The 13,204-nt window shown below is 36.6% G+C and overlaps 1 protein-coding gene across 1 annotated transcript in view; it reads right to left on the bottom strand.

The window, feature by feature from the left end:
* CFAP47 (cilia and flagella associated protein 47) overlaps positions 1-13,204 on the bottom strand; it is a 491,966-nt gene that overhangs the window by 138,721 nt on the left and 340,041 nt on the right. The window contains exon 51 of the mRNA XM_055338249.1: positions 4,182-4,279. Coding sequence (XP_055194224.1) covers positions 4,182-4,279 — 98 coding nt within the window. The remainder of the gene's footprint in view (positions 1-4,181; positions 4,280-13,204) is intronic.

Here is a 13,204-nt window from a genome sequence, read left to right as displayed (position 1 = left end):
AAGGGAAGAAAATTTTGCCATCCCAAGATATGGCTCTTTGGCATAATGATTATTTTAAACTGGTTATTTTTAAGAAACAACAAACACACTAGAAGCTCCTCGGAAAACCAAGTAGGAGTTACCCTATTGTAAGAGACATTTACATTTATACGGAAAATCTGCATTTGTAAGAGTGTCTCCCACACTGCACTAGGAAGCGGTGAGGGATGACTTTGAATCTCTAGAGACTCTTAATCAATAGAAAAGGCAAAACTTAAATCTGTATAACAATATTCCTCTTATTTACTATGCTTTTCCTATTCACCCCCCATGAAACTGACTCCCCACTCCCAACATTTTACTGTGTCTTTAGCTGAAGATGGGACTTGAGATGAAGGCTTTGGCCATTTTGGAGAGTTATTCAGTGTCTAGGGTCTCTCCCATGTACACAGGAAGGATGTATACATGTTATTAAACTTCTGTTTGATCTTCTCCTATTAATTTGTCTCATGTCAATTTAATTCTTAGACCAACCAAAAAACCTTCAAAGGTATAATAAATGTTTTCCTCCCTGACACTCTTCTTTTACTAACTTGTAGAAAGACTTCTGAGTTTCACCATTAACAATACAGTGAATTTAACTAAAAGTTGATTATAAGATGAATAAATTAGTCATTCAATTGTCACTGACAACAGAACAGATATTATAAAGGCTATGACTGATCTAAAGCTTAAAGCATAGGTTTTATTCACACACTAAGGTTTTGTTTTCAGAACACATTTATAACACTGCTGTACATTGAAATTATTGTCAGTAGGAAGATAGTGGATTGCTCTCATCATCCTCACATAGCCAAACTATATGACATACAAGAGATTTTTTAAGGTTAAACAAGATGGAATAGCAGATATCATGCTAAAATTTCCAAGAGAATACTAAATAATTTACCCCAAGAGGTAATGGACTGCTAACAACCAATTATTGTTTACTGTGAATATAATCTGATTTTTGGAACCTACTCTAAGAAGTAACCAAATTTATGTGCCTCGAGGGTATAAATATTTCTTATACGAACCCTATTTTATAGAGATTCTGACCATTCATTTCTAAGGAAGATGTGAAAATTGGGTTGAATGTAGCAAAAGCTGAGATACAGATGGAAAATCAGCTGGCTTAGTATCTTGAAAACTCCATTGCTACATCTGATGATCTAAGGTTTAAATAAAATATTTCTCAAAAGTTTGGCAAAACAGCAAATGCAGTAAAAAAAATATTAGGAAAGAGTATATAGGTAAGGACAATAATTTTAGCATACTTTTGAAAGTATTTGGAAAACTTCTTCAAGAAGTGCACAAAGATTTAAGGATTATTTAAAAGAATCCATAGGGCAGCCTGAGTGGCTCAGGGGTTTAGCACTGCCTTCAGCCTAGGGTGTGATCCTGGAGACCCAGGATGAGTCCCATGTCGGGTTCCCAGCATGGAGCCTGCTTCTTCTTCTGCCTGTGTCTCTACCTCTCCCTCTCTCTCTGTGTCTCTCATGAATAAGAATCCATAGCATCTCCACCAACTAAATCATCTTGTCTGAGAGTTAAAGAGTACATATGTTTTCACCTTAGGCAGTTACTATTAGAGAGGTGGGAAAATGTAATAATCTGGCAACATCACTGTCATTAGTAGCCTAACTAGACTGAGGTAGTCAAAGAAGATTCCCCTTTGCCACCAACCTTAGCTGAAAGTGATCGCTTAGTACAGCACACCTACCAGTAGTGACAAACAAAGCAATCTGACAATTCATGCACTAAATTCTGCTCCTGCATTGCAGTGTAAAACTACTAAATGGAACGGAGGCTCAGGAATTGCATTTTCATTTATGTAGATCTTGGAAGTAAATTATTAAATATTTTTATGAAATAACTATTTAACTATTCATAATGAAAAATAAAAGCAATATTGAAATTGGTAATAATCAGAAGAACATACGCAAACAGGATGAGTTATAGGTATCACACTGTGGTACCGAAATCAGAAAGTTTTAAAGTAAAAAATAACGGGAAATCAACACAAACTGAATGAGAATTACATGTGTTTGAAAAAAAAAAAAAAAAAAAACAGAAACAGGGGGGCCTGGCTGGTTCAGTTGGAAGAGCATGCAACTCTTGATCTCAGGGTTGTAGATTTGAGCCCCACATAGGGGGGAGAGATTATTAAAAAAAATAATAAACTTAAAAAAATCAAACCAAGCCAAACAAAATTAAAAGGAACCATAGGTTCCAAATGGTGTCACCTAGGCCAAGTCTCCAAAGCAGAGGCTTAATACATAATCTAATTGCAGTTTGAACTCCCCCAGAAATGTAGTCTTAACTGGTCAGTTAGGAATTTTTTGATGGGTGTCAATGAATCTGTCATACATACTCTCCATCCCTTAAAGGAAGATGAGCTAATCTGCATGATAAAATCCCTCACTCTTTTCCCTTAAGGAAAAGAGCTACCTTGGCTGAAACAATCTTTTTCTTTTGCTAATAAATTTCTTGCCCTACCTTCCATCTATAATAACCTTCCCTTTTGTACAACTCCTTAGAGTTCCCCTCTACTGCCTAGATGGGATGCTCCGAATTCCAGAATTGTTGAATAAAGCCAATTAGATCTTCAGATATACTTGGTTGAATTTCCTGTTAAAAATAATTTATTTGTTTTAGAGAGAGAGAGAGAGAGAGAGAGAGAGAGACAGCATGAGCAGGAGGGGCAAAGGCAGAGGGAGAGAGAGAATCTCAAGCAGACTCTGTGCTGAATGTGGAGCCCAATGTGGACCTGAGGACCCTGAGATCATGACCTGAGCTGAAACCAAGAGTTGGATGCAAAATTGAATGCACCACCATGGCACCCCACTTGATTATATATTTTTTAAAAACAACAATAATGAAATTTATTACATAGGGAGGGGCAAGTCTTTTATGGAAAATGGACAAGGGCTATTATTTGAAAATTACTTATGAAAACAATGTGCTCCTGAAACTCTATATGCATATATTAAATTTAAAAATGAAAACATATTTGAAGTACATTAAAAGAAACTGTTTTCTTTTTGCTCAGTCTTACTTATCCACATAAAGTACCCTGATGGTGTATGTTTCTCAGTTTGTGTGATAATCTTTACCATTCAAAGTTGAGAGTTAAAAAATCTTAAGTTCTATCAGTTTTGCTTGAAAGGTTAACATCTCTTCCCAAAAGGGGGGCACATTATATACCATTTTGTGAGAATATATGGAGTTGTTTGTCTATTAGTATTTTAGAATCACATCCTTTTTTGTTATTTTGGATTGCATAGCTATACTCACCTCTATATCTATTTTAAACATACAGTTAATAAGGGACTCAATGTCTATCTATTTTTGAGGTGCCACCTCATGGTCCCAATTTCTCCTGGACCCATTTAAAATGTTTTTTTTTTCCTCCTGTGTCCTGACAAAGAGATTTCTGTTAATCCAGCGATCATTTTCCACTGCAAGTAGTTTTATAAAGTTTTGTCATTTAAAAATAATATTTAAGAAATATTTTTTTCTCCAGTGATAACAGGGTCACAGAAATGGGACATTTTCATTGAGTGAAATGACCCTATCATCATCATATTAAATCATTTTCCACTTAGAAGAGAATGCTTTTGCAAGCTACTCTTGAGTGCATCTCGGTAGTTTAACCGCCCATTTTCTATGTCTCAGTGGAGATTTACCCAGAAATCAGTGGGCAAGTAATTGATTTACAGACAAAGTATTTTTGTCTTTTTAAAGTTTTTTATTTGTTGGAGCAAAAGTTCAAGATTCTAGGGACGCCTGAGTGGCTCAGTGGTTGAGCATGAGCCTTTGGCCCAGGGTGTGATCCTGGGGTCCCGGGATCGAGTCCCACATCCAGCTCCTTGGTGGAGCCTGCTTCTCCCTCTGCCTGTGTCTCTGCCATTCTCTCTGTGTCTTTCATGAATAAATAAATAAAATCTTTAAAAAAAAAAGATACCATAGAGCTAAAATATGTTTTCCATAAGCACTTAAGGTCCATATTACTGGATTTAGAATAAAACTGCTATAATTTGAATAACTTAACCTAATATGCTCATTTAATCTGGATTTTTTTAGGGAATTGCAATGTAAATGTACAACAAAAACTCTGTTTACAAAAAGACAGAGTCTATGAACATTTAATGGGTTCTTACCAGAGAAATGCATTTCATTTCAATAACTGTTACTGGTGGTCCTGGAGAGCTATGGATCTCAAGAGAATACCAGACTTGGAAGTTGCTAACATCATCATCTGGAAAAAAAAAAATCTCTTAATGTGGCTTCAGAATACCATACTTAACATAAAAATTTGAGAAACATCAATAGATATCATGTCTAAACTCTTTTTGATAAACTCATTTGTCAAGAGAGCCAAGGAGAGGGTGAAATGATGGCTGCATTACAATTTTTGAGTGTGAAGAGAAGCATCATCTTGCATGGACATGAGCATGCCCCATAAAAGCTCCCCATCCTCTACCTGCTCCTGGAATTCATTATAGTCCCCACTAAAATAAGAGTATTTTACTTCTAAGTTAAGAATTAATATTTCAGGGGTGCCTGGGTGGTTCAGGTCATGTTCCTGGGTCCCTGAGATCTAGCCTTGTGTGTTGGGCTCCCTGCTCAGTGGGGAGTCTGCTTCTCCCTCTCTCTCCCCTCACACTCTCTTTCCTCACCTCTGCCACTATTTTTGTTTCTCTTTTGTAAATAGATGAATAAAATCTTTTAAAAAATTATTAGGGGCGCCTGGGTGGCTCAGTTGGTTAAGCATCTGCCTTCTGCTCAAGTCATGATCCCAGGGTCCTCAGATGGAGCCCTGCATCCAGCTCCCTACTCCATAGGGAGTCTACTTCTTCCTCTCCCTCTGCCTGCCACTTCCCCTGCTTATGCTCTCTCTCTCTCTTTTTTTTATATTTATGATAGTCACACACACACAGAGAGAGAGAGAGGCAGAGACACAGGCAGAGGGAGAAGCAGACTCCATGCACCGGGAGCCCGACATGGGATTCGATCCCGGGTCTCCAGGATCGCGCCCTGGGCCAAAGGCAGGTGCCAAACCGCTGCGCCACCCAGGGATCCCTTATGCTCTCTCTCTATCAAATAAATAAACTCTTTTTAAAAAAAGAATATTTCAAAAGAAATAACTAATCATTTCCCCCTAATTGCCAAAACATTCACATATTATACATAGAACTATCTAAGTATTGTGTTATATTTCACAGTGGTACATTTCCAGTATTATAAGAATCCAGTCTAAGGACAAAATCAGGAATAATTGATGAGATTTTTCTTTTCTTGAAAGTGTGAAAAAGGATCCTAGCAATTTAGCCTAAAGGAAGCTGGATTGGGAATGGACTAAGTGGTGACAAAGTAATGTTTACATCTGGGTTCCTGAAAAAATTTTTTTTTAAAGCAAGCATTTCTGTCACTGGTGATATCTAAAGTCATACTTCCAAATCCTGTTACTGGAACCCTGGTCTACCACAACAGTCTTGTGTAGCAGGGTTTGTACTTACATCAAACTCAAGCTTTCCATTTGGTTAGCCTGATCTGTTCGGTTTCTACTTTGATATTCTTTATTCTCCAGTGTTGAGCTAGTATATGGTTTTAGATGCCCTCCAATTTCCATTATTCATATGCATATTCATATCAGTATTGTCATATTTTAAAGATTCCAGGTGCTGCTGACTTACTTAGGTAAATCATTAGCCTCTTTGGGCCTCATTTTCCTCATCTGAAATAAGGGGCCCAGACTCATGGAATTCTCACTCCCTTCTGAAAGACAGTGTTGTGTATTTCAGTACATAGCATGGCACTGTGTTGTACTGTAAGGCTCCCAATGACATTGTGTTGTATGAAATTGTACTGCATGGTGAAGTGGAGTAGAATTTGCTACCCTACAATACATCTTTGGTATAAATTTGGTATATATTTTGCACTGACTATTTTTAAGAAGCTACAGATACAGAAGCTCTGAAAACTGAGTGAAGTTACCCTTTAGTAAGAGACATTTACATTTATAAAGGAAATCTGCATTTGTAAGGGTCTCCCTCTCTGTACTAGGAAGCTGGAATGATTACATCTTTAGAATCTCATATCAATGGAGAAGACAGTGACCTAAATCTATCAAACAACCTTACTCTTGTTTACTGTACTTTCCTGCTAACTTTGCATTTTTGGCTCTCCTTCCCCCAACATCTTTGTCTTTAGTAGGAGATGGTATTTTAAGATAAGGGCTTGGACTATTTCAAGGAGTTAGTCATTTTTTTTTCCCCTGGGTCTCTCCCATGTATACAAGGAGAGAGAGAGTGTGTGCATGCATGCACATGTTGGGGAGGGGGAGAGAATACCAAGCAGGCTTCACACTCATCACAGAACCCCACACGGTGCTCAGTCTCACTACCCTGAGATCATGACCTGAGCCGAAATCAAAAGTCAGATGCTTAACTGACTGAGCCACCCTGGCACCCCACTTTACTGAACTTCTGTTTATTTTTCTTCTGCTTATCTTTTTTTTTTTTTGTTATTACAGGGGGGGTCTTGGCCAAGATTTAGAAGGGTAGAGGGAAAATTATTCCTCCCTACCAAGAGCATTGTATCTTATTGTACTGCAATACACTACTTCATACTAATATTATATTATATTATATTATATTATATTATATTATATTATATTATATTAATTATATTATATTATATTCCATTCTATTCTAATACTTTAGCTATCAAGAAATACTTATCAAGTTAGTGGATCTCAGAACAATCCAGACATTCAGAACAATTAGCTAGTGAGAGGGAGACAGAGAAGGTCCATGTGAATTCTTATTCCAAATACTTGTGAGAAGTTCTTGAGGGTGAACTTACTTATGCATTTTGAATTGCCTTCTGTGTTTGTTTTACAGACACCAACTAAATGGTTACCATTAATGAACCATTAATGAACAGAGAATAAGTTACCAACTTTATATTGATATTAGGCTACTGAGAAAACCTCTGCTCATGTTTGAAATGGCTGTTCCTTCAATTCTATGACTGTGCTTTACATGCTTTTATGATGTTTAAATGTGACATCTCAAAATAAACCAAAGTTGTTAAAATGAAAAATGTTTCTCCTTCTAGGTTGCTCATGTATATTTCACTGGCTTTTCTAATGCCTTAATCCACATTGAATTTACAGGGACAGTAATTCTGGAGAGAAAGGGCTTCGTGACTATAAAGCCTGAATGCCCCATGATTCTGGGTTGGCCCAAAGAATAGTCAAACAGTCTGCCCATCTATGGATCGGGGACGATCTTGGTCAAAGTTCTCCAGAGGAAGAGAACCAAGAGGATATGTGTGTGCATATATAGAGACAGAGACAGAGAAACAGAAGCAGAGAGAGATTGATTTTAAGGAAATGGCTTACATAATTGACTTGGTAGGTCCAAAATCTTCAGGTTAGGTCAGTAGGCTATAGATCCAGGAAAGAATTGCAGTGCAAATCCAAAGTTGGCCTATGGGTAGAATTCTTTTTTGTTCTGGGGACGTCATTCTTGGTTCTATTAAGACCTTCAACTGATTAGATGAGACCTACCCACACTATGGAGGGCCATTTTTATTCGAAGTTCAGAGATCTAAATATAATTCTCACCCAAAATCACCTTCAAAGAAACATCCAGAATAATATTTCATCTATTATCTGGACACTATAACCTAGCTAGGTTGACACATAAAATTAGCTATCACAGAAACAATAACACTTAATATTTGTGATTGCTGTGACTATCACATTAGACAGTGTTGTAATGTAGCTGATTTAATTCCTACAGTGCTAAAAATGTACACTGAATATGAGTTTGTTGGTTAGACTAAGATTAAAGATGATTTATCAATGAGAACAAAATAATAATTATTAAGCATTGTTTAGCTAAAGGCCTTAAACATATTAAAACTTTTTGCTAATTATAAAATCAATAACATTCGCTATAGTGATCTTAGAAATTCCTGAAAAGCTTAAAGATGAAAATTATTCATGATTTCATGACTAAGAGTAAATATTTATTTTTTCTTGTATAAAATGCCAGGCTTGATATATCAATAAAGATATAGATGTAGGGACGCCTGGGTGACTCAGTGGTTGAGAGTCTGCCTTTGGCTCAGGGTGTGATCCCGCGGTCCCAGGATCGAGTTCCACATCGGGCTCCCTGCACGGAGCCTGCTTCTCCCTCTGCTTATGTGTCTGCCTCTCTCTCTGTGTCTCTTATGAATAAATAAATAAATCTTAAAAAAATAAAAAAAGGACATAGATGTATAGATACACACACATATATAAATACACTGGGGTATACAAATAATATAAAATTGATATGTCCATATCTATGTATGTGTGTGCAAACATTTTTATCGTTCAGACAATATTTGCTATTACAACTTAAGTTTTATCCCTAATCATTAGGGAAATGCAAATCAAAAACAACAATTAGCTATCATCTCACACTCATTAGGATGGCTATCAAAAGAACAGAAAATAGCAAGTGTTGGTGGGATACACAAAAAAGGTAACCCTTGTGCTCTTTTGGTGGCAAATACAGATCGGTGCAGCCACTGAAACTGCCAAGAGATTTAAGTCTGCAGAAAGGCATATAGCCCATGGTTAAAGATAATTGAGAAAAACACCAGGAAGGAACTTAGAATATGCTTTGCTTAAGATAATGAAAATGTAGGGACACCTGGCTGGCTTAGTCAGAGGAACATGAGACTCTTGATCTCAGAGTTGTGAGTTCAAGCCTCATGACAGGTGTAGAGATTACTTGAATAAATAAACTTTAAAAAAGAAAGATAATGGGATGCCTGGGTGGCTCAGCAGTTGAGCATCTGCCTTCGGCTCAGGGCATGATCCTGGAGACCTGGGATCGAGTCCCACATCAGGCTCCCTGCATGGGGCCTGCTTCTCCCTCTTCCCTGCCTGTGTCTCTGCCTCTCTCTTTCTGTCTCTCATGAATAAATAAATTTTAAAAAATCAGTTATACCACTATGGAAAACAGTATGGACAATCCTCAAAAAATTAAAAATAAAACTTCCATACCCACATTTGGGTATTTATTTGAAGAAAACCAAAATAGTTACTTGGAAAAGATGTATGAACCCCCATGTTTTGCAGCATTACTTACAATAGCCAAAATATGGAAACAGCTTAAGTGTCCATTGAGGGATGATGGGATAAAGAAGTTGTGAGATATACATATAATGGAATATTATTCGGCCATTAAAAAAACAACAACAACAAGGAAATCCTACCATTTACAACAACATGGACAGACCTTGGAGACATTATGATAAAGTGAAATAAATCCGAAAGAGAAAGAAAAAACTGTATGACCTCACTTCTATGTGGAATCTTAAAAAAAAAACCAACTCAGAAAACGAGATCAGACTTGCGGTTATCATAAGTAGAGCATGGGGTGGAGAGGAGGTGGTCAAAAGATACAAACTTTCAGTTATAAGAGAAATAAGGACTACAATGTAATTACAACATGATGAGTATAGCTAACAGTGCTGCATGATATATAGGACAGCAGTTAAGAGTATAAATCCTGAGTTCTTATCACAAGGATAATTTTTTCCTTTTTTTTCTTTCTTCTCTTTTTATTGTATCTATATGAGAAGAGAGATATTAGCAGGACCTATTGTAAGCTTTTCACAATATGTAAAGCAAACCATCATGCTGCATACCCTAAACTTATATAGTGATGCATGTCAATTATTTTTCAATAAAAGTGGGAAAAAATTATGTGCGAGTAATATGTATTCAAAATTATATAAATAAAAATTACATAATTACAAAATTATATAAATATAATTGTAAAAGTAAAAACCTTAAGTTTTAATTATTCAACATAATAGATCACATAAGGAATGTTCTTATAGAAAAATATATGTGCATATCTCTGATTATTTTATTCCAACTAATTTCTTAGACTGAAATAATTGGATCAAGTGTATAAAAAAAATCTTAAAAGTTTTAGGGGTGTCGGGCTGGCTCAGTCAGTAGAGTATGTGACCCTTAATCTTGGGGGTGTAAGTTTGAGTCCCATGTTGGGCACTGAGATTACTTAAAATTAAAAAAAAAGTTTTAAACATTGTAAATGCTCTCAAATTCCTATTATAATGCATAAGATTGTCTCTTTAAACGTGACCCTCCTCCAAAAAAAAAATATATGTGACCCTCCTCAAAACTGTTACTAATATTTTTCAAGTTTTTCTATTTGGAAGGTTAAAAAATTCTTATTTAGTTGTTTTCATTTCTTTTTTTTTGTCCTAGCTTTATTGAGGTATAACTATTAAAAATTATATTTAAGGTACACCTTGGTTTGATATGGTATGCATTATAAAATAATCACTACAGTCAAGCTAATTAACACATCCATCATCTCACATAATTACTGATTTTTGGTGGGGGTGGTGAAGACACTTAAGGCCTACCTTCTAAGCAAATCTCAAGTATACCCACCCACTGTAGTGTTAACTGTAATCATGTTGCTGTACATTAATTAGTTCCCCAGAACTTATTCATTTTACCTAACTGAAACTTCCCTAATTGAAAAGAGATTCACTGCTGAGCAATCGGTAAGAAAAAGTCCTGTGTTATTACAGGAGATGGGAAGGTTAATCCTATCTGATATCAGCAGACCACTTTGAAGAACTGGGGATACTTGGAATATTATTAGATGCATTTTTCCTAGCTCTTAATCTACCTTGCAACCTGTCATCATGAAGATTTTTAAATTAGATATCACTCCTTTTTATTCCATTAACATGATGCCATAATATTCTGATTTTCTTTCAAACACTTTTACCTGGCTTTCCTTCATAGTTCTTTGCATTAGATTTTTCTTTCTTCTTTCTTTCTTTCTTTCTTTCTTTCTTTCTTCTTTCTTTCTTTCTTCTTTCTTTCTTTCTTTCTTTCTTCTTTCTTTTTTTTTCATTAGATTTTGATGAGGGTTTCACTCCTACCATAATCCATCTACAACAGTCCTCTATTCTTTTTTTTTTTCAGTCCTCTATTCTTTGATCTTAAATCTTTACAACCTATTTTTTTTTTTGCCTCAGCTCCAAATATTCAAATGATGACTGGCTATTGCCACATAAATGTCTAGCTGTCACATCAAAATCAGGAAGTACAAAACTGTGCCAAGCATTATAATCTCCCAGCCTTTTTATTTCTTCTTATTGATAGTTCAACTAAATTACTCCATAATATGGCTGTCTCTGCATCCATTTTGTGTGGCCACATGGGCTGCATGGGATTTATTTATTTATTTATTTATTTATTTATTTATTTATTTGGATTTAAACTGACAGTAGCCTCTCTGGAGAGTGCACACATCAGATACCAGCCCACATGGTTACAAGTAAATATAAATTTCTGATATGGCTCCCTAACCACCCTTGTGATGAGCACCCTTCTCTGCCTCTCAGGGCCTTCCCCTTGTGCAGCACTTGGATGAGACCCCCATGATGCTTACCAGAATCCTACTCTTTTTGGTTTGAATTAACCAAATCTGGCCTCAGCCTGGAACCCTGAAGCATTCTGCCTGAGAACCCTAATGTCCAGGTCTTTCTTCTCTCTTTGTCTGCACCCTGCCTCGACCTCCCTATGTGGCCTGTCGAGGAGTGAAGTATGCATTCTCCAAGATCTGTGAGTAATAAGCTCTATTTCACTTTTCCTTGTGGCCTTTTGTTGAACTGTGACACACCATCTGACATCCCAGGGGTCTGTTTAACAAATGTTATTTTAACCAAGTCCCAACATTTCTAAATGAATAGCTTGATATTTTTCTATTCACCAAGATACAAACAAACCTTGTTCGTGTTTGAAATCAATCCTCTCTTTCCATCTCCTCTCTTAAGAGAGTCATCTAGTGGCACCTGGGTGGCTCAGTCAGTTAAGCGTCTGCTTTGGCTTGGGTCATGATCCCAGAGTCCTGGGATTGAGCCCCACATCGGGCTCCCTGCTGAGCAGGGAGTCTGCTTCTCGCCCTCCCTGTCCCTAATCCTGCTTGTGCTCTCTCTCTCTTTCAAATAAATAAATAGGTAAATAAATAAATAAATAAATAAATAAATAAATAAATAAATAAAATCTTAAAAAAAAGAGTCATCTAATGCTAGTCTCTAATGCTTTCCATCCTTAATGGTATGTCTCTATCCTCATTGCCACCATAAATACATTGTTCTCTTCATTTCAAAGCCAGTTTGCTGTCCCAGTGGCCTGTCTAGCTGACCTCAACTGCTGTTCCCTTTCCAAATCATTTTGAATAGTGCCTAAATATCACTCTTAATCCATGTATCCTGTGATGGTTAATTTTATGTGTCAACTTGGCTAGGCTCTGATGCCTAGTTGTTTGTCTTAGATCTTGCTGTGAAGGGTCCCCCTCCACAGTGGAGTCTGAGTAAAGCAGATTACCCTGCATAATATGGGTGCACCTCCTCCAATCAGTTGGAAGCCTTAAAAGCAAATACTGAGGTTACCTGAAGAAGAAGCCATTCTTACTAAAGACTGAAAGAGAAACCCTGTCTGAGCTTATAGCCTACCTGGCCTGCTTCAGGCATCTGAACCCAAGATTGCGTTAGCAACTCTTTTGTAATTCTCTGCCCTGCTTGCTTGCCCTACAGATTTTGGATTTGCCAGTCCCCATAATCATGTCAGCCAATTCTTAAAAATTTCAACATCTGTCTGTCTATATATAAATATGCACCTATTTACATTACATTATATTATGGTAGTGTCTGTTTTATTGAAGAATCCTGACTAAACGCAAAGTCATTCAATAAAGATTTCTTCTTTGATATACCTCATTGTCTCCACAGCTGTGCTCCTAATGACCCACTCTTCTCTATCGTCCTCTTATGTCCCTGCTACTCACCCATAAGAGAATTCAGTCACCCATTCTCCAGGAAATCTGCCCTGTGCCTTCCAATTCTCCATTACCTCAATTTCCTTTGAATTTCTACTCAAAAGATATGATGTTTAACAACACTCAAATCTTTATAACACAGGAAGGAAAAAAATAGCACTGATTTTCTTCTGCATATGAGGAAGATTGTTATCATCTCCTATGCTGAAGAAAAGCATATTACATTGTTAAAATTATATACTCAATAACATTTTATCAGAAATGTACTGTAATTTTTCTGTTTAATA

The sequence above is a fragment of the Nyctereutes procyonoides genome, unplaced genomic scaffold, assembly GCF_905146905.1.
Source record: "Nyctereutes procyonoides isolate TBG_1078 unplaced genomic scaffold, NYPRO_anot_genome, whole genome shotgun sequence".
Classification (NCBI taxonomy): Eukaryota; Metazoa; Chordata; class Mammalia; order Carnivora; family Canidae; genus Nyctereutes; species Nyctereutes procyonoides.
This window is presented reverse-complemented; position numbering and strand designations above follow the sequence as displayed.